This window comes from Hyperoodon ampullatus, assembly GCF_949752795.1.
Source record: "Hyperoodon ampullatus genome assembly, chromosome: 6".
NCBI lineage: Eukaryota > Metazoa > Chordata > Mammalia > Artiodactyla > Ziphiidae > Hyperoodon > Hyperoodon ampullatus.
In genome coordinates, this window is record NC_136919.1 from 59,816,862 (window position 1) to 59,844,154 (window position 27,293).

Below are 27,293 nucleotides of genomic sequence, written 5' to 3' on the forward strand. Positions count from 1 at the left end.
CAGGTGAAGACCTCTTAGATAAGAGATCCTTGAATCTCTGTGGAATACAGAGGTCATGAAGAAGGCTGCAAGCAAAAATTGGAAACTTCATTTTTGCTATTCGTTGCCTAATTTGCCAACAATTTGGTCTACTATCAGTTAAATGCCTGGTTCCTATGGCTTATCACTTACTTCAATATTTTCCGTCCTCACATAATCCCATCTCTGAGGCAGTTTTTTTTTAAAAAACTGAGAATGTTATTCCCACAGTTTGGGCTGAGCAAGAGCTGCAGCCAGCAGCAGAAGGCAGTAGGGAGCTGGTCAGCACCGACTGTGCTTGTCTGCCTCCTCTTATCCCACGTATTTCCTTTTCTTATCTCTCACCCATTAATGCTCAGAATCCAAACACAGTGGGGCTGACACAGTGCCTGAACCATCTCCCCTAGGACCACCAAAGACACAGGAACCTCAGCCTGAAACTCCCAAAGAAACTGGTCTCAAGATACGCAGTTTTCCCAATATTCATACGTTTTACTTAAATATATTCAACCTTGCTTCAAGTTTCTATACTCTGCAGTTAGGAACTGCTACTCAGGAAGAGTGCTGAGGAGGTCTAGAGTATCAGCTGCTTTGCTCTGTTACATCTTGTGCTCTTCACGATCCCCCCACTGCTGCCTGGTTCTCTTTTCAAGGTACAGCTCTATTATAACTCCCTTCTTTTAAGAGTGTAACAGGTTAGCAAGAACAAGTGCTGATCTGTGATGTGCTTGGAGAAAAATCAGAACAAAGAACAACCCTCCAAAGACTTCAGTGATGCGTATGGACAGAAACCCTCTGTATTTCACAAAAACCGTTCAACTTCCTACTTTTTCAAACCTTTGGTGAATTACTATGTTTTATCTGAAAATTCTCCCAATTTTCTTTCTTACAATCTCTTTCAAATTAGTGTTCAGTTAATAACAGCTTGCAGCTACCCTGACATCATGTGTCACCCACGCTGTCCACACAGTGCTGTTTGTTAATTACACTACAGCCAGATAAAATATCACAGAAGCCTCCAGTTACTTCAGTGTGAACCTAAAAAGTCCTCCCTTCCTAGTCAAAATGCTCCACCTGAAGCCACTGAACTTCCAGAAGGGAGGACAGAGCAAGCAGAAGGACACCAAACCTAGCCTGCCTACCAAAGAGAACCAAAAAGTTACCTGGAGGGATACCCCTGCAAGTATAAAACAAGCCCTTACCTGGATTGGGTTGAAGGTACTCAATTGTTTTAGTCATTATTTCCATTACAGCCCTGCTGGTGACATCCACTTTCTGAAATGAGAAAATAAATATTCTAAATGATGCAAATTATTAGCTTTAGAAACGTAGTTTTTGCCTGAGTATATATACAACCACTGGTCGTACAACCTAGCAAGAAGTCCTGCGGTGGAAGATGAGGGGCTCACAGAGCTGCCAGAAGTAACACTGGCTTTGCATTCAGCTGTGTTCCATCAAGACTTGGAAAGCCCATTTACCCAAAAAGGAACCTACTAATTTCCTAAAATGTGTTTCAAAATATACTTCCTTATCTCCTGGTAAAATAAGGTGGATATAGCTTCCTCTCACTGGAAGTTGCCTGATGTGGTCTCTGAGAATGGTTCACTTGACACAGAAAACCCCACAAAATCTTGAAAATCAAGAGGTTCAAATCTTCACGTTCACTTTAGGAACACCCATGAAGCTGGCCAGGCCATAGAGGGTATGCATATCCAAAAAGCCACCAAGTCTCTGAAAGATGTCACTTTACAGAAGCAATGCATGCTATTACATTACATTACATCATTACAATGTTGGAGTTGGCTGGCGTATCCATCCAGATCAAAGAGTGGGGCTGGACAGAGGGTCCATGACCCAAGAAAGAGTGAATTTTTTGCCACACATGCTTAAAAATGCGGAGAGTAAAGTTACACTTAAGTGTTTTGATGTAGCGTCTCTGGCATCGAGCACATCCAGGTGAACAGAATCCGAGATGGGCCCTGGACTTACAGAGCTCATGGACAGATTAACCCCTACCTGAGCCCTCTCTGCCACACTAAGATGATCCCTATTGAAAAAGAGCAAATTATACCTAAACCTGAAGAGGAGGTTGCACAGAAGAAGAAGATGTCCCAAAAGAAACTGAAGAAACAAAAATACATGACTCAGGAATAAATTCAGCATAAAATAAGCAAAAATTTTTTTAAAAAGGTGCAGCTATGAAACATATTTTGCCCCAGAGGCATTTACTGGATGTCTACAGAGAGCCAGGCATTGTGGCATGTTTCACTGTTCTAAAGAAAGAAACATGCAACATCGACTCTGTTTGTTCAAGTAAGAGAGGGAAAGTTTTAATTTAACTTCTGAGAACACCCCAAGTACATAAAAATCTTGAGCAAACACTTCTAATCAGTTCTTGAACTTTTGGTTAACTCTAAATTAAAACCTTGGTCCTAGAGTCTATCCTTGCAAAATTCTGAATGGTCAGTATTTGAACTCAGCAAGTCACCATGTCCTCTCTCTGTTGCAGCCTTTTTACCACATGAAGAGGCCGTGCAATGAGGTCCTCTCTACATTCCCCCATGAAATCCTTTTCTTATCAACACGTGTGGTCCATTCATTCACTCTGCAGGGTAAATGAATACTGAAAATTAGTGCATCCTCCTATCCAAGGTATGTACATGGAATACATAAGTATGAATGAAGGGAATTAATTTTTGATGGCAGAATATCAGATCTCAATTAAGTTCAAGGAGACTTCGTTGTTTTCTTTAGAGTTCAAGGGCTCCTCCCTCAATTCCAATTTTTCTGTAACCTACTGCACCTACATACAAAATCAACCTTTTATGGATGGGGTAAGCCTCCTTCTCTTTCTTTTTTTTTTAATTAATTTTTATTGGAATATGGTTGCTTTACAATGTTGTGCTAGCCTCCACTGCACAACAAAAGAATCAGCCATACACATATAGATATCCTCTCCCTTTTGGACTTGCCTCCCACTTAGGTTACCACAGTGCATTATTAGGTAGAGTTCCCTGTGCTATTCAGTATGTGCCCATCAGTTGTCTATTTTATACATAGCATCAGTACTGTATATGTGTCAATCCCAGTTCCCAATTCCTCCCACCCCACCCCTTTCCCCCTTGGTATCCATGTATTTGTTTTCTATGTCTGTGTAAGCCTTCTTCTCCTTCATAATCAGAAACCAAACCATAACCAGAAGATTTTATCTTTCAGCTTTGTTTTTCAATACTTAATCATCTCCCCTTCCATGGCAGTCAGATACTCTGTGTGTAAAGAGCTTGCTACTACTGTGATTAATAGAGGAAACATTTTTTCTTATGAGGTCATCATGGTATAAAATTACCTTAAAAAGCGTTCTTATTTAAGAGATGCCTGCCCACATGTGAACCCTGTACCACATTCTTTTGGTTAACTTGAGTTTTTAATACAGCTTAGATTTGAGTATGTGGCTAAGTAGTATTTAGTTCTGCAATAAATAGTGGTCCCCCAGAGTTTTACAGTGCAGAACTTGTGTGGCCATACACGGAGGTCCTGGAAGTTTTACCAACATGCCAACCAACCACTATGCACTCAATGTAATGGAAATGAAGTCAAAGGGTGTGTGCAAAAAAAAACAGGCTCAAAGTCCAGGTTACATGTGTGATAGGACAAAAACACAGATCTTCTGCTGACTATATGACAGGGCTTAAAGCATTCAATGTCAAATGTATCCAAATGTCCTATGTGGCTATGACTGGAAGAAAAGTAGTTCCAAATGTCAAAGTTTCTAAGGGAGAGTGCCAGATGAACTGAATTGGCCAGTGACCACTTGGTATTCTGAACTCATCTGACATGAGGAAGCTAACCAATTTCTAACTTTCCCCCATCTCTACCCTCTGAAAATTAGTGCATCCTAATCATGACCACCATCATCATAAACTGTTTTATATTTGTCAGAAATTGTTCCAAGGGCTTTAAATAGCTTTACATACTAAATCCTCAGAAGCCTTATGAAATAGATACACAGAGGTTAAGAAACTTGCCCAATCCCGGCTCCAGCGTATGTGTTGTTAACTACCACCCAATACTTCTTGAAAGCACAAAAAGGCAACAGGGACATCTCCTGACCTGAAGAGAGAAACCAAGTCAGAGCTGCAAAGCTCACTGTACCATCTACTAGATGGAGCTGGAGACCTGGCAGAGGCCAACCACACAGGACCAGGAGGAAAGCACCTTCCAGTTCACCTTCTGGTTTTGTTTTGAAAGTCCTCAAAGTCTACAGAAACTCATTCACAAGAACTATTCTACCCTGGGCCTCTGCAAAAGGGAGGTTGTCCCAGGCTAAGTTGTTTGACCACATGCCCTCAGTTACACTGGCTTCTCTACAGAGGCTGGGTGCCAGTAGTGTATATCTGGAGTGGTCCATGGGCAAGGCAGCAAGGAAAGCATGAAGAGTGGTTCTCATTTGCGAAATGAAACCCCCTTTCCCTTCTGGGCTCTGTAAATAGGCCGCCCAAGTACTCAGTCTCTATAAATAGAAGCTATTAGCTTGGCTAAAGCCAGTGGTCTTGGGGGAGGCACAGAGACACTGGAGACAACAACATTAGAGCATTGCATTTGGTCCCCAAAGTGGGATTCAACCTTAGAAGAAGAATGAGAATAAAAACTACTCAGTGTCCCCCATGGTTTGGCCAAAGACTCCCAGGGAAGAGTCCATACAACCCCAGATCTTGTGCCCACTGAGGCAGATTCCTTCAACACTTTCAGGTACCTGATCTAGATATCAATCTAGAGAAATTTCTAGCTAAACCCTTGTGATCAGAACATAAAATAACCTTCACTTGCAATCCACCTCTGAAAACAACTTTATCCAATATAATAATTTGCGGAATGCATTTTCAGGACATACACCAAACAGGCAAGAGCTACTAGCAAATTCATTTACTAGGATCTTACTCCTGATTTTACACTTGACAGAGTTAATAAGCATAAGAGAACAAGGCCACTAGAGCATCCAGTCCAAAGCCTTGATTTTTTAAATATGCCAGTCTGAACCTGGAGAAGGGAAATGAATTCTCTGAGGTCACACAACCCAAGCAACTATCATGGGAAGAAATATAGTTCCAAAGGTCATGGGTCAGACACGGTTTCCAAGGAAGAATGCTGGAGGAATTGGATCGCCCATTGACTTCAGCCAGTAGGAGGCTGACCAACGTCCAACTTCTCTCCATCTCTGTGCTCTTTTTGTCCAGAACTCTTTTTGCTAAACAAAACTATACTGTGTCAGCCATGGACAAGGTGAGGCCATCACCCTGTGAGACCCTTAAACGCTCCTTGTCAGGCTCTTGCTAGGAATACTATTTATACACCACAACTGTCAATGTCCAACCATATACCCTCTTATTAACAGGCCTAGTATAACTACCATGAACTAAGAAGATTTCCACTTAAATAATTTATTATAACTGGCAAGAGCTTATTCCCATTTGAGAACAGCACGGCTTAATTCTGAACTTATGACATGTAGCTAATGATTTCCTTAATGCTCAAATTTTCCTACTGCTTGAAAACAAGTTTTAATGTGTCCCAAAGGGCAACTTCCATTTTTGTGAGCACCTGAGCCTCTGTTTCTTCAACTACCCTTGTCTGGATTGGGGCACGGAGTCATTAGGGAAGGCTGTTTAGAGGAGGTGAAGCTAACTATATAAGATACAGGCATGTTTGCAGGATATAAAAACTTATCTGTATGAAATAAGTTCTGGGTTTTTTTCCTCAAAGTAAAAGCATAGGCACATATTCCTCTGGTCTTTTCAATTCAATTTTCTCATTAGCAAGATTTTAGCAACTCTCAATACATTAGCAGTTTCTTCCTCCACTATCCAGTCTTGTAATTTACAACTATGAGTAGGGAGAGAAACAGCTCTCTCAACCCGCTTTACTCACTATAACATTTCCCTTCTTCATGCTAAGTCAAGGGTTGGCAAACCATGGCCGGTGGGCCAAATCTGGGCCACTGCCTGTTGTTAGGTTTTTTCCTTTTTTAAAAAAAATATTTATTTATTTTTGGCTGCGCTGGGTCTTCGTTGCTGTGCGGGCTTTCTCTAGTTGCGGCGAGCAGGGGCTACTCTTTGTTGCAGTGGCTTCTCTTGTTGCGCAGCACGGGCTCTAGGTGCAAGACTTCAGTAGCTGCAGCACTTGGGCTCAATAGTTGTGGCTCATGGGCTCTAGAGCACAGGCTCAGTAGTTGTGGCGCACGGGCTTAGTTGCTCCGCGGCATGTGGGATCTCTCCGGACCAGGGCTCGAACCCGTGTCCCCTGCATTGGCAGGCGGATTCTTAACCACTGTGCTACCAGGGAAGCCCCCGTTGTTAGATTTTTAAACAGTTGGAACAATTCAAAAGAAGAAGACTTTTGTTGCACATAATAACTATACAAAATGCAAATTTCAGTGTCCTTGGGTAAATTTTATTGGAACACAGCCATGCTCCTTCATTCAAATACCACCGATGCTTGCTTTTGCTCTTCAATAGCAGAGGTGAGGAGCTGCAACACAGACCACAGACGCCCTCTGGCCCACAAAGCCTAATATATTTACAGAAAAAGTTTGCTGCTCCCTGTGCTAAGGTTCTACTTTCACAAAGGCACGCCACGCTGAATCTACGGATGCCCATCATTTCACCAGCTGCCTCAGTCTTTAGAGACAAGATACAAGAGAACCGAAAGGCACCAGATTGACTAGAATGGGGCTACTGTTTTGAGGCATCTGAACATTACCCTTCCCCATTGGAAAAGGAGCAGTCACTGTTTCCTGAACACAGGTGGCAGCACAGGTGACAAACACAGAATTCTTTGTGAACTAACAAACGGACTGAAAGATATGACTTCACATCATCAGACACTGCATTATACCAGATGCTGTCACAGGGACACAGTAGCAGAGTTTAAGAAAAATTAAATGGACATCTTAAAATGGAGCACAGACAGCTTGTGGGTTTAGTGATCAATACTAAATAGATGAATTAAGCACCCAGTTAGACACAGGCTAACTTACAGTGGTTACGCCAAAAAGATGTTAAAATGTCATATGAAACATGAAAATCTTTCAAATTCTTAATTTTTCTGTCACTGAAATTAAGAAAATGTATCTATTAAGAATGAATGCACACCCACTTAAAGGACAGGACCTGAAGGAGAACACCTTACTAAACAAATCACAGAGACATGATGAAAACAGTATCCTGGGAAAGTCTGTCTGGCAGTGAAATACAGGCTGGTCCAATAAGGGGATGTTTTAATAGTCCCCTACTGATATGGAAGAATTAATGTACCTGTCCCCAGATTGCTCTACTTTACAGCAGTTACCTTATGTATTTGGAAAGCCTGATTAATGAACTGTGTGTTGAAAACAAAAATAAACAACACATTAGGCTGAGATTGCCCCAATGTATTTTTTTGTTAATCTTCTTAGGCATTTACCCTTAATGAACATTGGCTTGGAAACATGCTGCAAACACGTAACTGAGAAGCAGCTAGTCTTCACTAAATTTCAGGATAAGCAGAAAAATGTCTTTAAAGCTCATCTTATTTGGGGCTCCCACCCATCCTACAGTTCCACACCAGCAAGTGAGTGTCTCAGTACAGTAATCCACACCTTCTCTCTTTTTTTTTTTTTTTTTGCGGCACACGGGCCTCTCACCGCTGTGGCCTCTCCCGATGCGGAGCACAGGCTCCGGACGCGCAGGCTCAGCAGCCATGGCTCACGGGCCCAGCTGCTCCACGGCATGTGGGATCTTCCCGGACTGGGGCACGAAGCCATGTCCCCTGCATTGAGCAGGCGGACTCTCAACCACTGCGCCACCAGGGAAGCCCCCACACCTTCTCTTTTACCACCACACCCATGAAGAAGACATTCACGTATATGACAGGTGCCCACGGTGCACTCAGGGATATGTGAAACTCTGAGCATGCTGGCTGGGACTTTACTCCTTTCTCTCCCATTTGGGATAGATCACTAGAATCCAAGTGAGACTGACATGATTAAAAATGACATTAGTAACCAATTACTTGCCACAAAACTTGAAGGAGATGACTACTATTGTGCTTCACACAGAATGTGGGAACCGTGGGTTTAGCCTCTCTTTAAACATGGGCAGTGATGGAGAATTCAGTAATCCCCAAGGCTCTTTTTTATTTAAAAAGCTCCGACAACAAAAAATTCTTCTTATGTTGAGTCTGAATCTATCTCCCCATAGCTTCTACTCATTAATTCTAGCCTACCACTTGGGCTTAAACAGAAGGATCTAGCTCCTCTCCACCCAATGACTGGTTAAGTATATGGAGATAATGACCATGGACATTCTCCTATAGCGCTTCCCCCACAGGCTGCCCTGCAAACAATACATTCTCTCACTCATATAAGGGATGACAATCTTTCCATTCTTTCAACATCTGCTTGCCTGAAAACTTGAGGCTGCCCCTTCAGAAAAATTCCATTCTCATAAAAATGGTCTATAGCCATGCTTTCAACTTGAGGACTCCTGGTTTCAACAGCAGGGATTTCCCATGATACTTTTCAGGCTGCTAAAAGAGACACTGTACCCCTTGGCTTGGACTTCTTTCTACATTACTCATATACACAGAAACAAGAGAAAATTTCAGGATTTAGCTCAGGTGCCCTTTCTTCTAGGAAGCCTCCACTCATCTACCCAACCTGAGTTAGGTCTTCCATGAAAATACTTCCCAAGGCATCAAGCACCATGTCCCATAAGACACTAATTTATGTTTCTATTTCTTCCATCAAAACTGGAAGCTCCTGAAGGCAGGAACTGTACCTTAATCATCTTTGTATTCCTGGTGCCCAGCAGGATGCCTGCCACATGGACACATTTACAGATATTCCATGTGAATTAATGAACATAACCACACACACACACACACACACACACACACACAAACACAATCACTGCAGCAACTGATGTAAATTTCGAAGAAACCAGAGGTCCCTCAAATTCTAGTGCTTCCTCTTGACAAAAAAATCTGCAGCTTTTCAAAGAAAAAAATCCACACAATGTCTGTACCATGGTAAGAAATTTAGTCTGTGTTTGAGGAAGCTTGTAAGCAACAAATACCATTTAAAATGAACAAAGAAACAATTCCATGCAGGCACTTAGGAGGAGGACAGAAATGGTTACAGGCAGGGTTCCTGCAGCGACAACACAGCGGGAAAGAGTCCACCCAGTCAGCTCCGGGACGGGAAGGCTACAAGGGCTAAGAGACGCACATGGTAATTTTACTGTATCTCAGCAGGAGAGTGGATGCGGTGGCTGATGACGGAAACAATCTCTAGGAATACGCACTTCTCTCTCCCAGTAGTGCTGCGTGACGCAAACCTCTAATTTATCTCATTTTGTTGTCTCACTGCACCTCTGAGAACACAGTGAACAAAGGTCTCTCTGCTCTAAATGCTTGATGAACAGGAAATTGACCATGGAAAGGTGATTCTTCTGCAGGTTTGGGAACACTGAGCTAAAATGTTTGTGTGTGTAATAAACACGTAAACAGAACAGATTTGGAGTCTAAATCTAAAGCATGTGCTTTCCAATTACCACAGAAACCTCTACCTTTAATGTGAATTTAACATGAGTAGAAATAAGGCAAAAGATGTGTGGTATGAAGCGGAAAAAACAATTTCCACACCTCACTAAAATCTAAATCTCTCAGTCTGCTTAGTTATAAACCCAAATACAAAACCACAAGTGTGTTCTTCAACCAGCAAAACCTTATTACGGTAATATCTAGATTTTGAAATAAAAGCTTCAGAAACTCATTATTTTCTAGGAAACAGGAGAAATAAACCTTACCAACAGACTCAGAGGGGCATCTGTGGGTCTTTGCCTGAAGTAAAATATTTGTAAGATCCTCTTTTATTTCAATTACTTTGCAAGACTGGCATGGATTCAAAGGCTTAATTAGTTGTTCAGTTATAAACACTGTTCTCCAAATTTCTTATTCTTTTTAATCTCATTTAAGAAACAGAAAGTTAGGGCTTCCCTGGTGGCACAGTGGTTGAGAGTCCGCCTGCCGATGCAGGGGACACGGGTTCGTGCCCCGGTCCGGGAAGATCCCACATGCCGCGGAGCGGCTGGGCCCGTGAGCCATGGCCGCTGAGCCTGTGCATCCGGAGCCTGTGCTCCGCAACGGGAGAGGGCACAGCAGTGAGAGGCCCGCGTACCACAAAAAAAAAAAAAAAAAAGAAATAGAAAGTTAGTTTGTCTCAGTTTAGGCAGTGGGCTACCAAGCTTATTACCTTGTGTCCTGGCAGAGGCTGAAAGCAGGACTCAAATTCTGATTCCTTAGTCCTAAATTCCTAAACACCTGCTTAATCTGTCATTAATGACAGGGCACTGGCCACGTGGAATATTATACACTCCCTCCAGGGTGGGGATGGGAGGGAGACGTCAAAGGATAAGGGGGACAAAGGAAGACTGGGTGTAGACAGAGATTGGTGCAAATGAACAGACCCACAGGGCTGCTCATAAAGAGGGGTGTGGAACTATGGGGACTATGGCGAGCAGAGGAGTCAAAGCCAAGTCATTCTGAGCAGGTGTGTCGGGTTCTGGAGACTCATTAAATCTCCTGTCAGTGAGGCTCCCTATTCTATCAGTGAGGTCCGTCTCAAGAACTGAGCCAGAAATACCAGCTAGGTAAACACTAAACAGTCTCATTTCACAAGACTCCTGTCTCTCAGCAACTCATCTTTTATTCAGGAACTCAAATGTGTCCAGTTCTCTCTCTCTTTCTCTTTTTTTTTTTTTTAATATTTATTTATTTATTTGGCTGCACTGGGTCTTCATTGTAGCATGTGGGATCTTTAGTTGTAGCTTGCAGGATCTTTTAGTTGTGGCATCGGGATCTTTAGCGGCAGCACATGGGATCTAGTTCCCTGACCAGGGATTGAACCTGGGCCTCCTGCATTGGGAGCACGGAGTCTCAGCCACTGGACCACCACAGAAGTCCCTGTCCAGTTCTCTCTTGCTTGCTGTTTCCTTTACTAGAAACGCACTAGGCTCTGCTAACTCTTACTCATCCTTTATATCCTCACTTAAATATCAGGAAAGTCTTCCCTGACCAACCTATGTGGGTGAGTTTCCTCTGTTCCAAGCTTCTCTAGTGCCATGTTTCACTACCCTTGCCACACTGGTCAGTATTTGTCCAAAGTCTGTCTTCCCCACTAGATTATGAATTTAATGCAGTCAGGAATCTTATCTATCCTGTTCACTACTATATCCTACGTGCCTGTCTCAGAGGAGGTACAAAACAAGAATTTGTTGTATTCATCAATGAACTCTTCAGAAGAAAAACTGAAAAAGACAGGGCAGAAAGTAAAAATGTGGTTTCTGGGTATCACAGGCTTTCGCCATCCTCTCTGTTCAAGTGCAGGGTTTGTATTCCCAGATCCTTTACTCATCCACAATTTAAAATCTAAAATAATTAATTGCACAATACAATACCCACTCTCCATCATAAGCCTACGTATCTCTTTCTATGGACAGTCTCAAAGTGAAAGAAAAGTAAAAGAGAAAATACGGCATCTGTCACAAGAAAAATGAACAGGCTTATTTTGTTCACCACCTCCACTCTCACTTGCTGAGAACCTGTTATCTTTTAAGGATGAATGTTAAACGATTTATATTATTTTTAATCCTTAATAAAAGTCTCTGAAGAACGAATTTGTATTCTCCTTTTACATTTATGAAAATATAGAAGCTCAGAGCAATATGCTGACTTGTGCAACAGGCAGTAGAAGTGGAGCTCAGGCCAAGGTCAGACTGGCTCACCACTGTGTTCACTACACATGCTGCCTCTGGCTGGCACAGTCCCCTCAGGAAAGTTCTCGAAAGCTAGAAAGTGACTCAAACTCTCCCCAAAACATTTGGTACATCATTCCCCACCTTCTCCTCTTTTCATCCCACCCCAGCGCAATTCAAACACAAGTTCCATGTTGCCCCTATTTGGAAAAGTAATGATAAAATCCATTATGACATTTCACCTTCATGAAGGCTTTGTTCTTAGGATAGTAAAAAAAACAGATACTTTACGTTTTCTGTTTTAAAATATACACTAAAAGGAGAGTACTTTTAAGAATAACAAAATGTATTCTCAGGTACCAGTGGAGAATGGTTTCCCCTTTCCTTTCTCTCTTCTCCGCTTAGTATGCTGGGCAATTTATGTCAAGGGAACTCTGAGTGATGAAGACTCACCCTTTCCATCTCTTTGAAGTCATCATCTAGCTTGGTTCCTTCAGCTCCTCCAACCTTTTCACTCACTTTCTGTAGAAAATAACCCCAAAAAGGAATTATAAATACATTTTCTTTTAAAAATATGTGTCACAAGTTTTAAGCACTTTGACAAACATAATCTAATACAATCTCATAACTATTCTCTGATGTAGGTGGGCTGTCCCATTTTCATAGGAGACAGCTTTGGCTCAGCGGATATGAACAACTTACCAAAATCCATGCATCTGGTAGGTACTGAAGCAAGAATTCAAACTTATATCTTCTGATTTCAACCCTAGTGCTCTTTCTATTATATAAATCATCACACAACTATCAAATCACTAACGTTTTCATTTTGAAAGTTCCAAGGGACAATAGCATCATACAATAATCATTTCCCTCTGATAATGGATCTAAAATGCTACCTAGGTAGAAAATTGCTACATCTTCAACCTATTCCTCAATGGGCTGTTGAACAGATAATCACAAGCATCTATCAAATTGGTATGAAAAATATCAGCCTAGCTGATCTTCAGGTAAAAGGACTTAAATAGTAGTCTTATAAATCTCCCTGTAGCTGTCTACATCCTTATATACATAAGATAAACTATGTGGAAAGATGCTGAGGATACTTCTTTGCTACCCAATCAATTCCCACTATCATACATTTTATTTTCATCAATTTACATATGCCAGTGGTCATTTTCCACATGTAGAATTCATGTTCATTAAAAGATTAGATATTCTATTCTGTTTTGAAATAAAGACTCAGATTAAGTCTAATAAAAATTATGAAGGGATCACAAGGAAGATACTTTAATTTCATCAAAGACAGGAAATATTAAATGCTAATGACACCAGAATTTCATTCCTCTTAAAATAACTGTAAAGGTAGTTAGATGCTTTTTACTAAGATGTCACTGTGCTACATAAAGTTATCACACACAGATACTGAAGTATAATTTTTCATTTCCTTTAATAGCCACTGTGTTGAGGGTCTTTGCAGAGGATCCCCACCATGGCCAGACCTGCAGCAACCTCAGTAACAACTTGGGTCATTCAAGTGAGCTTGGGTTACCTCCTTCTAAAAGGGTCCTGGGATACATGGCTCCATCTTTCTGGCCGTGGAAGCTCTGATATCCCCTTATAGGGGGCTGAGGTATAGTCCTTACACTCTCTTTCTTTAACTCCTGCATTCTGCCATCAGGAAAACCTTTAGAAGAGATCACTCTTGGGAAAACCAAGAGTCTGAATTCTATCACCACTCTGGCCCAGATTTCACCTCAGCAGCACTAACAGAAGGAATATGCTATGATGGAAGGACATGGAATGGACTGCCATGGTACACAGAGTTGTTATGAAAATAAATGGCATAGTAAATATAAAAACCGGTGCGTGAACCTACAAGACACGCAATATATCCTAGTTCCGTTCTCTTACCAGTAAATTGTATATCTGATTAAATACCCTGGTCTTTCCCATCAGTTTATTTAACTGTTGTTTCATACCTTGAGAAGAACCTAGCAATTTTCATTAACATAATACAATGTTAGGCAGATAAAGGTCAATGATTAAAAATGAAATGTTAGTAAAAACAATATTCACATCTTTAATTTGTATAACTGGCACTTTCACTTGTAATTTATCATCCAGTATGCATACCGTAAGAACTATGTAGAGCAGATCTTATTCCTATGTTGCAGATGAGAAGACTGAGGCTTGCATAAATTAAACTGCCTGTCCATGGTAGGGATCTTTAGCTAGGAAGAGGTGGAACCAGGACCTGGAAGGCAATTTTCCCAAGTAAACCCTAGGTGGCTTTGCATTTGCACCACAGCACTGAAGAGCTGTCCGTGGTGCTGGCCATTTCTGCCTGAAGTTCCTTTAGATTCAAAGGGCCAGATGGCCAGAGTTAGATTCACTGCTTTAACCTTCGGTCCTTGACATCACCACTTTCACTTAACCTGTATCCTAGGTGATGATGGCTATCAACTATTTCAACAGTCTGCACAGATCCAGGTTTGGCGTAGCATCACTATCAACAAATCTGAAAAGCCTGTATCAACTGTGATCTGGCCCATAAGTCAGCTTCTTTACCTACTTTCTTAAAGATGTTTACCAACCCAGAAATGGGGAGGGGAAGGCCTTAGAATTCAGTTTAGAACCTCCTAGTGGAATTCCAAGTGCCAGTAACTTAACCTGCATGTTGAGGTTTAAGTTATAGAAAATGAGGAATAGAAGGGGACTTAAAGGTTATTAATATCGAATTTTCCCTATCACCAAACAAATTTTACTATGATTTTTCCACTGATTCCCTCCCTTTCACTTTGCTCAGTGATGGCAGTTTTAGCTCATACTTAAGCCCCTCTTGTGTCTTACTCTTGAAGTATGTGGGTTTCTGTTAAATTTGGGCTGGGAAACTCTAATCTTGCTGAACTCCTGCACAATAAAGAAATATAAGCTACACAACCCCGACTCAACTGTCTCAGTTCTACCTGACTGTCTTCGATGTCACGGAACTCACTATATCACAAGGCCCCATTTTAGTTAAAGAGGATCATTATAGATATACCCCTCCCATGACCCGTGAATGAGATATTTAATTTTCATTTGCAAAACTGTCACAGAAGCCAAGCAGCTGAGAAATGTCTCCATTTATAGTAACATTAGAGAATCCTGGTAACCTTGGGTTAATCACATTTTGGCCATCTCTAAGCCATAAAATATGACCTTCATCAAAAGCACAAGGGCTTATATAATACTTTCAATCCCGTATGGCTCAACTGAGAGTAATTTTAATTTCCTCCCATTTTGCATCCATCAACAGGTTAGCATCACAATTGCTGGCTCTATATCAAATGGGATCACACTGGCCATTAGTAATTTAGAGCTAGTCCTGGTAACTCACATGGAGGACAACTCATCAGTCCACTGGCTTTAACTATTTGGCTTAAGTACTGAGGGGGAGGCAGGGGAAGGCAGGAAGACAGAGAGGAAGGGAGAAAGAGAAAATATGAATCTTTCTATTCTTCACAAAAGCTGACATTTGAGCTGCTCTGAGAGAAACAGTTCACCAAATATACTGAATGAAGCTAACAGGTAGATACTGGTCCTGGTCTGATTATTTGGTTGATATAAATTTTCTTATCTAATTAGATTCACGGAAAAAGAAGAGTATTCAAAACGACATCCACATTGTTCTCTGGGCTATTTTTTTTCCCCAAGTCACAAAGGATCTAAACATATCAAGGCACTGAATTAAACAATGTGTTAAATAACAATCTTCTCACTCCTTAGGAGTTTGCCAAACATTTTCTCCTCCTGTTCTTTAAATAACATTACTAAAACTTCTATTGCCTTTGTGTATAAGAGTCAAGGTGAGGAAGACAGGCTCCCTGAGCTCATTTGGCCAACGATGAATTTCATTTTCCTGACCTAGCACCATTTATTTAAGAATAGTTTTGCCCTACTATTTTCCAGTGAGGTGGTTCCTAAAACCAAGATTTCATAGAATTGAATGATTTCCGATGCTGTTTAGTATACTTTAGTTAATATGCTTGCTTTCTGAGAAATTGATCCCCGATTTAAATAAATATCAGCAAAAGTTATTTGAATCAAACAAAACAGTATAAATGAGTCGATATGCCCACCTGTACTGTCTAAAAACAACTCTTCTGTTCAAAATCTTCAATTGTACCCATGTAGCACAACACTGAGAGCTTATACTTTTAATCTTATTTTCTATTACACTCTCCATATATTCTGTATTCCAAGCAAACCGAAAATCTCACCTTCTTCTATCTTATTCTTCATTGTATTCCTCACAACACATACTCAGTAAAGATTTGTGGACTGAACTACACTGTAATTTTGTAAATGTTAATGTTAAGATGACTGAAAGGAGGCATAAAGTAAGGCAAACAAGACTGATTGCCTCACTCAGGGATAGTTTTTCTCTTCAAAAAAAAAAATAAATAAATAATATAATCAACTCATGTTTTAAATTAATCCTTAATTCTGAGTCTGCACTAGTGTTGTCTCATGCTGTTTTTTTCTATATGCCAAATAAGAAAAATGTCAAGGGAACCAGCAGCAGGAGACAGCTTAAATAAGTGACCACTGTTCCCAGCCCAAGGGACGCCTCCCGCTTTCCAACAATGACTCACCCTCCCCCACATTAACTGTCACCTCTAGGCAAAAGACTCTCCATTCTCTAGTTGCAGCTCTGATTCTTCCCTGCATTGCATTTCAATCAAACACTGAAGATCCAACTACCATATCTCCAGCTACTTTTTATAAAGGCCTCCTTGAAAATCACATCAGTGAAATTCAATAGACTTAAGACCAAATTGATTCATACGTCACTGCCTAATGTCCCTGCAAAGTTATTTACTGCAAAGTTATTTACTGCCTAATGTCCCTGTTTTTGTTTAGCTTCGTCTCATCATTCATTATACAAAGCCAGGTTTCCTTAGCATCCACCAAATATGCTGTGTTAATTCCTTCTGCCTTGTACCTAGACCTATTTCTCTTTTCTTATTTTTAAATCCTACCAATTCTCTAAGTTGCTCACCCAGATTTCACCTTCTCCATCTTCATCTTGATTGCCCTAGATGGAAGTTATTAGATTTCCTGTGAACTCTTAATGAAACACATCATCTGTTGGACTCCCTGGAACTAGCTACTTGATGAGTAAAATTGCTGAGAACTTCTGCTCATCTTATTGTAAGATGCAAAAGGTGGGAATCATGTCACATGCTTCTTTGTCTGAAAACATCTGAGACTGCAGTACCTAACACAGTGTTTGCAGAGCAGACAATTATCAGTTGAAAAAAAAATTGTATCTCAATGAATTATTCTAAGACCAAAATAAATTGAAGGAGGACCCTTAACTATGAGTGAGCACTGATTCTCAGTCTCCTTTCTGAGACTCTTACCTCCCCTGTAAAGTGTCATATCTTCTTTGCTGTCAACAGGCAAAAAAATAGAAAATTCAAAATACTGTTTTCCCAATATTTGTAGAAAGGCATCACCTATGATAATAAAAGCAGCCCATACTCTGAATCTTTATGAAAGTTCTTTAATTATTATTCATTGGTTAGGTTCTAAAAATTAAATGATAATACTTGATGACATACCCAATATTCAGAAGGAAACAGAAAAGTCAAAATTACAGCAGTATTTTCTTGGTATCTGGCTAAATACAAGTAGATCTTGTTTTTCCAGATGGTGGTATTTCCACGTATGAAAGGCAGGGTGGATACACTTTATGGGATATAGGTTTCACACTAGTTTTTCTTAGCTGTCATTAAATTGGAATGCTTAAATGCCATGATATTTTGAAAGTGAATTTCAAAAAATATATACTTATTTTTCCTGTCAAGAAATTTTGTATTCTTTCTAAGAAAATGAATAAAGGCATTTTTGTCTATCTAAATTGAGTTAATTGAGCTAACTGTGCTAACTCTATTTCTCACTATATTGAAGAAAAATAGAAAGGTTCCTAAAAATCTAAAAACCAGTGATCTCCGCCCCCCCCCCCCCAAGAATTCAACAGAATGACGAATGATTTTCTTTGAATGTCTGGAGCCAAAAACTTTACAATGAGTTTAGGTGAGCTAAGCTCTTGGCCTTTTCCCCAGCTTTCAGTCTATCTTGCTTCTTGTCAAATACTATATAGAAAATGCAGAAATTAATTTGCATGATGTTCTCTGAGCTTCTGGTGTGGTTCACTGGAGTTAAAAGCAATAACTTCCTAAGCCCTGTTTCCCTAAAGTGAGAACCTCCCATGGACTATGTGGCTAATTACTTACACACACCCCTCAAAGGGAGTTGGTAGGAGAGGTATCATGCAAGTTTCAGTCCCTCCCTGGAAACACAGTTTATACTATCACCTACAGTTTCATTCATAAGTGATCCTATTTCTGTCCTTCAGAAAAAAAAAATGTTTTAAGTATATAAAATGTGCAGAATAAAAAACCAATAACCACTTCTGTATTTTTCAACTCCCCCAAATAATCTAGTTCCTCATCAGATAAGGGGTAATTTAGCAAGGGGGATTCACAGAGTGGGATAGTATTTCCATAAAGTTTCCCATCCCTGGCAATAGGGAAAAAAATACATGTTTTCATAGTCTACTGCAATAAGCCACCCAAATCGAACAAAATATAAAAAGACAGTGTCTGCTAAAAATAGACACTAAGACTTGGGGCTAGAATTATGTCAGGCAGTATTTTTTTTTTAATTCTATTTAAAGCTCAGTCATAAAATCCCTTGAGAAAAAAGCAGAACTCAAAAAGAGAAAAAAAAAAGGTACCAGTAATTCATTTGGGATTTCAGTCCTGGTTAATGAATAGCCTAGAACCTAATGCCTGATGACTCAGCTGATAAGGCAAGGGGAAGTAGTACTAGACCTTCAATTGTTAAGAGAAACTGCTGGAAAGCCCTTATTTTTTTTGTGTGTGTGTGAACTGAAATCACAAACTTCCCTGGACCTGTGTTTCCTCATCCACAAAATGGGACAGGGGTAGGGTGTGGTTAGATAACCAGGAGAGTCCTAAGATGTCTTCCAATTTAAAATTTGATGTCTATTTGTATTATGGTTAATTTGATGAGTCAATTTAGCTAGGCTATAGTACCCGGTTATTCAATCAAACACTAATCTAGCTGTTGCTATGAAGATACTCTGTAGATGTGTTAATTCCACAATCAGTTGAGTTTAACTAAATAAGATTATCCTTGAAAATGTGGGTGGGTTGCATCCAACCAACTGAAAGGCCTTAAGGACAAAACTGAGGTTCCCTGGAGGAAGAAGAAATTCTGCCCCCATATCCTACTGTTTCTGTTTCTCTGAAGAACCCTAACTGATGCAATTTCTACCTGCTGGAGTGCTGTTTATAGTACAGCAAAGGTAGATAACAATTAGGAAAGGAAGGAAAAGAGAAAATACCATGCAAAGTGTTTGAAGAGAAAATGCTATGGAACTCTCCCCCTTCCCACCCCCAGATTCTCAGATTAGGGTTATTTTGATGCAAATCTCCTTCTAAAATTAAAAAAAAAAGACAATAAATCATCTTTAGTAGGAGATGCCCATAAAAAGTAGAGTAACTGACAGTTGCTGGGTCTCAGCTGCAGGGCAGGCAGCTCAGAATATGCTCCATTTCTATCACTAATGCTTGGACAGCCTTCATCCATCCATTCAAGGTAGGTACCTCACCTTTACAGAAAGCAAACATCAAGGACAAACTGCAAGCCAATGGGTATTTGAAGACACTTGAGAGACTTCCTACAAGTATTTCACGCATCAATACATTCAGCTCTCTATATAGCATTTTACATCACCAAATGTGGCAGCCAAGCTTTATCTGGAGATAAATCCTCCTCTCTTCCTAAGCCAAAGAAAGCTAGCACCATGTTCTTAGCTGCAGTAAGCTTTACCTTAAATAACAATAAAGAGAAGATATGAAGAGACCTCAGAGATAGTCATGAAAGTGGATGGACAACCACTTGGCATTCAATAAAGAGACACCAGATCCACCATCTTATACAGAAAAATCACTGACCTGTTAATAGAGGGATTCAATTGGGAACACAGAATAACAACACAAAACTCAGAAAGATGGATCCCTGTCTGAGATATCAAGTTTGATAACTCATACCTACAGAAATTCCATCATCTGAACCAAAAATGTTAAAAGCACCTTAGTGACAAGGCAGATACAGATAAAGATTTCATTTATAATCTGGGCAGAATTTCCTGAATGCTAAGCATCTCATCACCACCTAAGAAGACTAAGCCCTGACAGAGGCACCACTCTGCTTCTACCTCAAGCTTCAAGGTCTGCTGCTTGCACTGCAGCCGACTCTGGAGATTCACACCTGGTAGGCTCATGCTGAAGTCAGAGAAGGAGACGTGGAGGAGGCTCCCCTCCCCGACAATCATACAAATTCCTGGTTTGCTTTTTACCCATTATTTCTAGTATTAGAACTTTGAGTGTCCTCTGCCCCTGCAGGGTATATTTCACAGGCAAGCCTGCTGCAACAGCTAGAGCATGTGTTCAGAGTAATGTCACTGCATCCCACATCATCTAAGAGTTAATTTGACTCCTTCTTTCCCAATATGCTTTTAAGGTGTGGAAAGAAACTATTCACTTCACTGTCCCATTTCCTATTGCCTCAGTCAATTCTGTACCAATAGTTACATTTCACACACACACTCACACACACACACACTTATATAAACACACACATATATGTGGGAAGTATTTGGCGTTTCTCCAGGCTTAGAGTTACTCAAAGTTATACATCAAATTGGGGACAGGGTCTAAATACAATTCCAGCACTCCAAACTGGCACTACTGGCTTCCTTTCCTTTCAAGTTTCTGCCCAGTGCTTTTGAACCAACCATGTGGGAGATTTGCTCTTGAGTGAGTTGACTGATTGCAAAGCTCTGATAAAAATATGTCAAAAAATAAACTATGGAAAGGATACTGTCTTTTTAATTCTTCTCAGGCTTACTGATGTGCTAATGTCAGCTAGGGAGTGGTGGACACAGGGACCCTGAGAAGGCTGTCCTCTTATTTGTTCAATTGGGACATGAGAGAAGAGATGGAGGAATATTTGGAAGGGACTGACTTAAGAAGAGGCTGGGCATCTCTTTTCATGACAGGGAAAAGTGAAGCCAAATATGTACCAAGAAGACACTTCCTAAAGTCACTTCCCTAAAGCTCTGGGGTGTAGGGAAAAGAAAAATGAATTAAAAATTTTAACAACTTTAGTGTGATATAATTTGCATGCCACAAAATTCACTCATTTAAAATATATAATTCAATGACTGTTAGTATATTTACAGAGCTGTGTGATCATCACCATAATCTAATTTTTGAACAGTTTCATCACACCAAAAAGAAACCTGGTACACATTAGCAGTCAGCCCCAACTTCATTCAAGGCCCCACCCCCTGGCAGCCACTAATCTACTTTCTGTCTCTATGGAAATATCTGTTTTGGATATTTCATATAAACGGAATTATATAATGACGTGGTCTTTTGTTTCTGGCTTCTTTCCGTTAGCATCACGTTTTCAAGGTTCATCCATGTGTGGCAGGTATTAGTACCTCCTTCCTTTTATGGTTGCATAATATTTCATTGTATGAATATTTTCTTTGTCTATTCATAAGGTGATGGACATTTTGTGTTATTTTCTAGGTTGATAACCTTGGGCAAATCATTTTACCTCTCAAGTTTTCTGACATGTGGATAATTCAAAGCCACCTCACAGGACAGTTATGAAGATTATATAAGATGACTGAGTAGGTGCTTTGTTGACTGTAAAGCACTTCACCAACGCAAAGGATTAGTGTCGTTACTCTATAAGTACCACCATGTGACTCTGTTACCTAAAAGTAACACAGTGACATCACAGACATGGCGACTGTAAGGTGGAGACTTCCAAAATATGTCTACCCAGGACTAACTTGTGGTAGAAGGAAGACACAGACACTTCCCAAAATCCAGGCCAAATAAAGGCTTGAGGGCCATTCATACATACGGCATCGACCCAGATGAGGATCTTTAAAGAGCAAAATGGTGTTCCTGTGGGCACTCGTTACCAGTTAAAGATGAACTGGAGAGTTACATTTCAGAATGCAATGCTATACTGAGAATCCATTTTTCAGAAGTGACCTCTTAAGTTTTCTTATCAAATCAACTCACGTAACCAGAGTTCTGTGTTATATCGGTTCATGGAGTTAGCAAGTAGAGGTTAAGTAGGAGAATGTGAGAGGAAAGTGAATACATTCATGAGGGCATGCAGTATGGTTTTTTCTTTGGGGGGTTTGGGGTTTTTCTGGCAAAATGAGGGATTCCAATTCTAATTTGAGGCGACGTTGCAGGAAGGAGGGTGTCTGGTCACCCCTCAGAATAGAAGCACTGCAGGAGTAAAACTGTGTTTTTGTTGGGACTACATCATCCCATGGGTACCTGTGTGTGCTGGAGGGTAGGGAGAGGAGCAGGGGTGGGGAGCACTGAGGATGTGGGGATGAGATAAACAGATACGTTATGGTCAGACAGCCAGGTCATACCAGAGATAGGACTGAAACCCAGGTCCCTTAATTCCCATACTCAATAAAAATCCTGTTTTCCAGGAGAGAGTCTACTTGGGTTAGCTGTAATCAATAGTTACCAATCTGCAGCATCAGAGGATAGTTTAATGTACAAAAGTTCTTTAAAAAATTTAACTTGCTTTCTATAACTGTCTATATTGCTAAAAATCATTGCTAAGCATTTTCTTGTTAACTAACAAGACTTGCTTAATATCAGTTAGGTTTTACTGTCCTTCAATAATCTGTAACTCTCTTCCTGTGCCTATGTACCTACTGTGATCAAATCGTCACTAGGTCACTTGTACCTTCCCCTGTAAAGATGTCCAAATTCCTCTGTGCTCCCACAGCCCTGGTGACACTGAGCAAGACACTGTAGGGCCTTCTCAAGGACAGACTCCCCACCCCTCATATCCCCCACCTGCCTCTTGTTTGTAGAAAAGCTTTAGTCTCCTAGGCTTTCCCCGAGTTCCAAAGAACAAATTTAATCAGAAAAGTGAGGAAATGAAGAAACAAAGGAAAACAGTCAAGCAAGACAAAATAATAATAGGTTAGTCAAGAACCTTTAGTTCTTCCTCAGAGGCTATAGATAATATCCTTAGCCATATCCTTGAATTGCTTTGCAGATACTAAAACCTCCACCAGGTGGAAGAAGCTAACTACATGATGGCCAAGAGCACGTAGCCCCCAGACCAGCTGGAGCCTGAGGACTGATAATGCTGATCCCTGTAACCTCACGGGGTTACCTCACCACCCACCAATCAGAGAACTGTGCACGAGCTGATCACGTGCCCCATGATCCACTCCCTCACTCTGTCTTTAAAAACCCTTCCCTAACAGCCATTGGGGAATTCAGGTCTTTTGAGCATAAGCTGCCCAGTCTCCTTAGCTGGCCCGGCAATAAACACTGTATTTCCTTCACCACAACCTGGTGTCAGCAGCTTGGCTTTGCTGCACATCAGGTGACCCAAGTTTGGTTCGGTAACACTGGGTCAAACTCTATTCAGCACTTGTTAGGTTGTATTTTGTACTATCATCATCTACTTGAATGCCTCTCCAATGTTTTAGAGTTCCTAGAAGGCAGTGATCTTGGTCTTGTTCATCTCTGTTTCCTAGTGCCCAGCACTGCCCTGGCACAGGGTTGGCCTGAAATGTATGAGCAGATGAGCAGGCAGTGGATCAGTACACCAACCTATGCACTAATTTGGTCTGCTTATTTTTTTCCTATTTCAGTTCTATTTGGTATCATTCCCCTGAACAATCATTGTACTTATCTTTTCTTCCTTCCCTCAAAATACCCCTCTACTGATGGCAAAGTCTGATGGCAAAAAGTGGATATGGATACAGGATAATCAGCAGCAGCTCTGGACACACTCTCCAACAGTAGTACCTTAAACAGTTTTTTAAAAATTATTATTAAGATAATATGCTGGCATGACTGTTGATAAGAATACGATGAAAATAAGAAAGGAGAGTAAAAGGAAGAGTTGGCCTATTCCATACCCATTTAAAACACTGGTGATTAGACAGAAGTGGTGCCTTTTTTTATATGCTTGTTGCCTACCACAACATCTCCACCACCACCATGTAAGATTCTGGCTACTTTCTAACCTCTATCATTCATTTGGAAAGTATTTACTGAATGCTTTTTATATGTCAGGCAAGGAAGAGACCAGGAGGAGGATGTGCAAAGGTCCCGGGGTGTAATGGGTAAGCATGGCTCCTCCAAGAGCCCAGCATGAATGTAGATTAGAGAGGGAAGGAAAAGGCACCCAAGATGATGTTGGAGATGCTGGCAGGAGTCAGACACTGCAGGCCTTTTTGGGCCAAATGAAGGCTTTCATCCTAAGAGCAATGAGGGTAAAAGGAGAGGATTTATAATTTTAAAACCTCGTGCTAGATATACTCAGCGCAAAGCAGCTCAGTCAAACGAGAGCTTGGCATCACAAAAGGATGCTGCTTTAGGAAAAGGTTTCATCCCTGCTGGGAGGGCTACACAACATTTTGCTTTCATTTGCGAGACCACAGAATCGTGATTGTCACAAGTCTGGCATGCACAAGAGAACATATGGCTTCTTTCTGAAAGAAGTCTTGCCTGCATCAAGTCCCAAATATGCTAATAAAAACATCCTGCTCTCTAAGGAGGCTTAGAGAACCCAATTTTGTTGTTGTTGTTGTCCTTTTGTTTTGGTTTTGTTTCCCTTTTCTACACTCTGCATGAAAACCCACAGTGGGACTTAATTTTCTGGAATCTAAAAGAAATGTTCCCAATGAGTTATTTTATAGTTTCCTGTAAACTGTGTTTCTCTGGAGTGAATTACCTTCTACTCTTACATAATACTTCCTAACTTAGAGCATGCTCAACCTGTCATTTAGAGCTCAGGAGCATATCCTGAACACAGCAGAAGGTTTTCAATATCACTACTACTAGAGGAGAAAGTTATCCTGTGAAGTATTTTTTTTAAAAATGAAGGGGAAGTCTCTTTCAATTGAATTACTCTGGTGCATATTCTCTACTATTTAAATATGGGTGCCTTTCTTTTATTCTCATAATGAATTACTTTCACTCAAAAAGGTATGATCAACATGTCAAGGCAGAAGTTGGATTTTAAGCACCATAAGAAACATGTTCCCAAAGAAAAATTAAGAGGAAGACGATTTTCACATAGAAATCTGGCACATGATTTCAAACTCTAAAATGTAAATACCCATCTGTACACAACTCAGCTTTTAAAAAGCTCACCTTCTGCCCTATTTGTTATGGATACTTATGAATAAGTAAAATGTAAAAATATAATTAAGGCTCCTTTCATGCTCCCTGTGCCCCCCTCTGCTTCTGCCACCCCCACAGTACCACTCTCCTTCCCAATGGCAGTTTTGTTCTTTTACTGTCTGTGTGTCTGTCTTAGTTTGGAGCTTCCCCAAACAGAGTCTGGGTCACGCATGAAGTGGCAGCAGTTTATTTGGATGGCGGTCTCAGCAAGCAGAATGAGGGAGCAGGAAGAGTGGGGCAGAGAAAGGCAAGGCCCAGAAGAGTGTGTTCTGGAGCTGGTTACCACACTCCAGAATTGGGTAATGTGGCTTGCTCTTGCAGTGGTCCCTGTGAGGAACCATGTGGAACACACCTCAGTACTTGGATGAAGCTGGGGGAATCATCTGATTCATGTTTCCGCTGGTTGAAGGCTGCCTCCAGATAGGTCAGGCAATACCCAGAAAAAGCTAAAATTCCAAGACAAAGAAGAAACTCCTGGGGCAGAAAGGCTGGAGGAAGGATGCTGGAACTATCGACCAGGCTAGGCTGAGGGAATATGACTCTAGACACACAGAGCATATATTTACCAGGGGGTAGCAAACTTTTTAGTAAAGTGGCAAGTAGAACTAGGTTAGGACTTGAGGGTCAGTGCTATAGACAGTGTTTTCATTCTCCCAAAATTCATATGTTGAAATTTTAACTTCCAATGTGATGGTATTAGGAGGTGGGGCCCTTGGTAGGTGATTAGATCATAAGGGTGGAGTCCTCATGAATAAGATTAGTGCCCTTATAAAAGAGACCCCAGTCAGCACCTTCTGCCATGTGGGGAAACAGTGAGAAGATGATAATCTATGAACTAGGAAGAGGATCCTCAACAGACACCAAATCTTAGACTGCCAGCCTCCAGAACTATGATAAATAAATTTCTGTTGTTTATAAATTACTCAATCTATGGTATTTTGTTATAGCAGGCTGATAAGACAATCAGATACATTCTATGCCTCATACTTGTTTTTTTTAAATTAAAGCACACTCTCCCTTTTATACAGTAAACTTTCTTTCAGAGCTCCAAGCTTCCCCTGGAGTGTCTATCTGACCCGCTATGGAGAAAAGCCATAGCTTGCTTGCTTTTTGTTTGTTTTTACAATAATTTGAAAATATAAACATCATTCTTAGCTAGTGAGTTGTTCTAACATAGGCCATGGGTCAGATTTGGCCCACAGATCATAGTATGCTGAAACCTGTGCTACAAAATCTGTAAACAGTGTAAAGATTTATTTTCTGTTTTTAGCATATATAAATGGTATCATACTGCACCCATCCTTCCATAACTTGTCACACATCAAACTTACAGATGTCGCTATAGGTAGAGGCAGACCATTCATTTGAACTGCTGTACAGTGTTCCTCTGTAAGACCACATAAAAATTAATTTTTTTAGTGATGAATACTTGGGTCGTTTTATGCTTTTCACTATTACAAACAGTACAACAATAAGCATCCCTCTGTGAGTGTCTCCTGCTGCATGAGTAGGAGTTTTCTCTAAGATATGTGCCTTGAAGTGAAATTACTGTGTCACAAGGTACACATGATACATGAATCTTCAGTTTATTTCATTACTGCCACATTACTCTCCCAAGAAGTTGTACCAATTTATAGCCCCCCTTCAGTGTACCAAAATTCCCGTTTCTCCACATCTTCCTCAATATTTAGTTTTGTCAGACTTCTTAATTTTTGCAAATCTGATGGTTATGGATATATATTACAATATTGCTTTCAATTTCCATATTCCTGATTACTAGAGAAGGTGAACATCCTTTCACACTAACTAATCTTCTGGGATACCTATTCTATGGGCTGCCTGTGCATATCATGTGCCTATTTTTTTGTTGTTGTGGTTGCTACTGATGTTTGCTCTGCTACTGGGTTGTCTTTTCTTACTCATGTGCCACGTGGTAGTTCTTTATCCTCCTTTTATTTTGAAAGTTCTGGCTGGCTATGACTGGCCTAGGTCAGCAGAGTGTAGACCTACTTCCACACCCAGCAGAGCTCCCAAGTACTCAAAAGCCCCATTGTATACATCATCGACTCTGAGTAAAAATAAATACATCACTTGAAAAATATGGTATTCATCCACTCATTCATCCAGGGACATTTACTGAGTA

At 40.6% G+C, this 27,293-nt stretch overlaps 1 protein-coding gene across 1 annotated transcript in view; it reads right to left on the bottom strand.

Annotated features, from left to right (window-relative positions):
• Positions 1–27,293, bottom strand: part of SH3GL2 (SH3 domain containing GRB2 like 2, endophilin A1) — a gene marked incomplete at both ends in the record, with an annotated part of 198,299 nt that overhangs the window by 47,816 nt on the left and 123,190 nt on the right. Inside the window, 2 exons of the mRNA XM_079706501.1 lie at positions 1,221–1,293; positions 12,261–12,329. Of these exons, the coding sequence (XP_079562627.1) occupies positions 1,221–1,293; positions 12,261–12,329 (142 nt within the window). The remainder of the gene's footprint in view (positions 1–1,220; positions 1,294–12,260; positions 12,330–27,293) is intronic.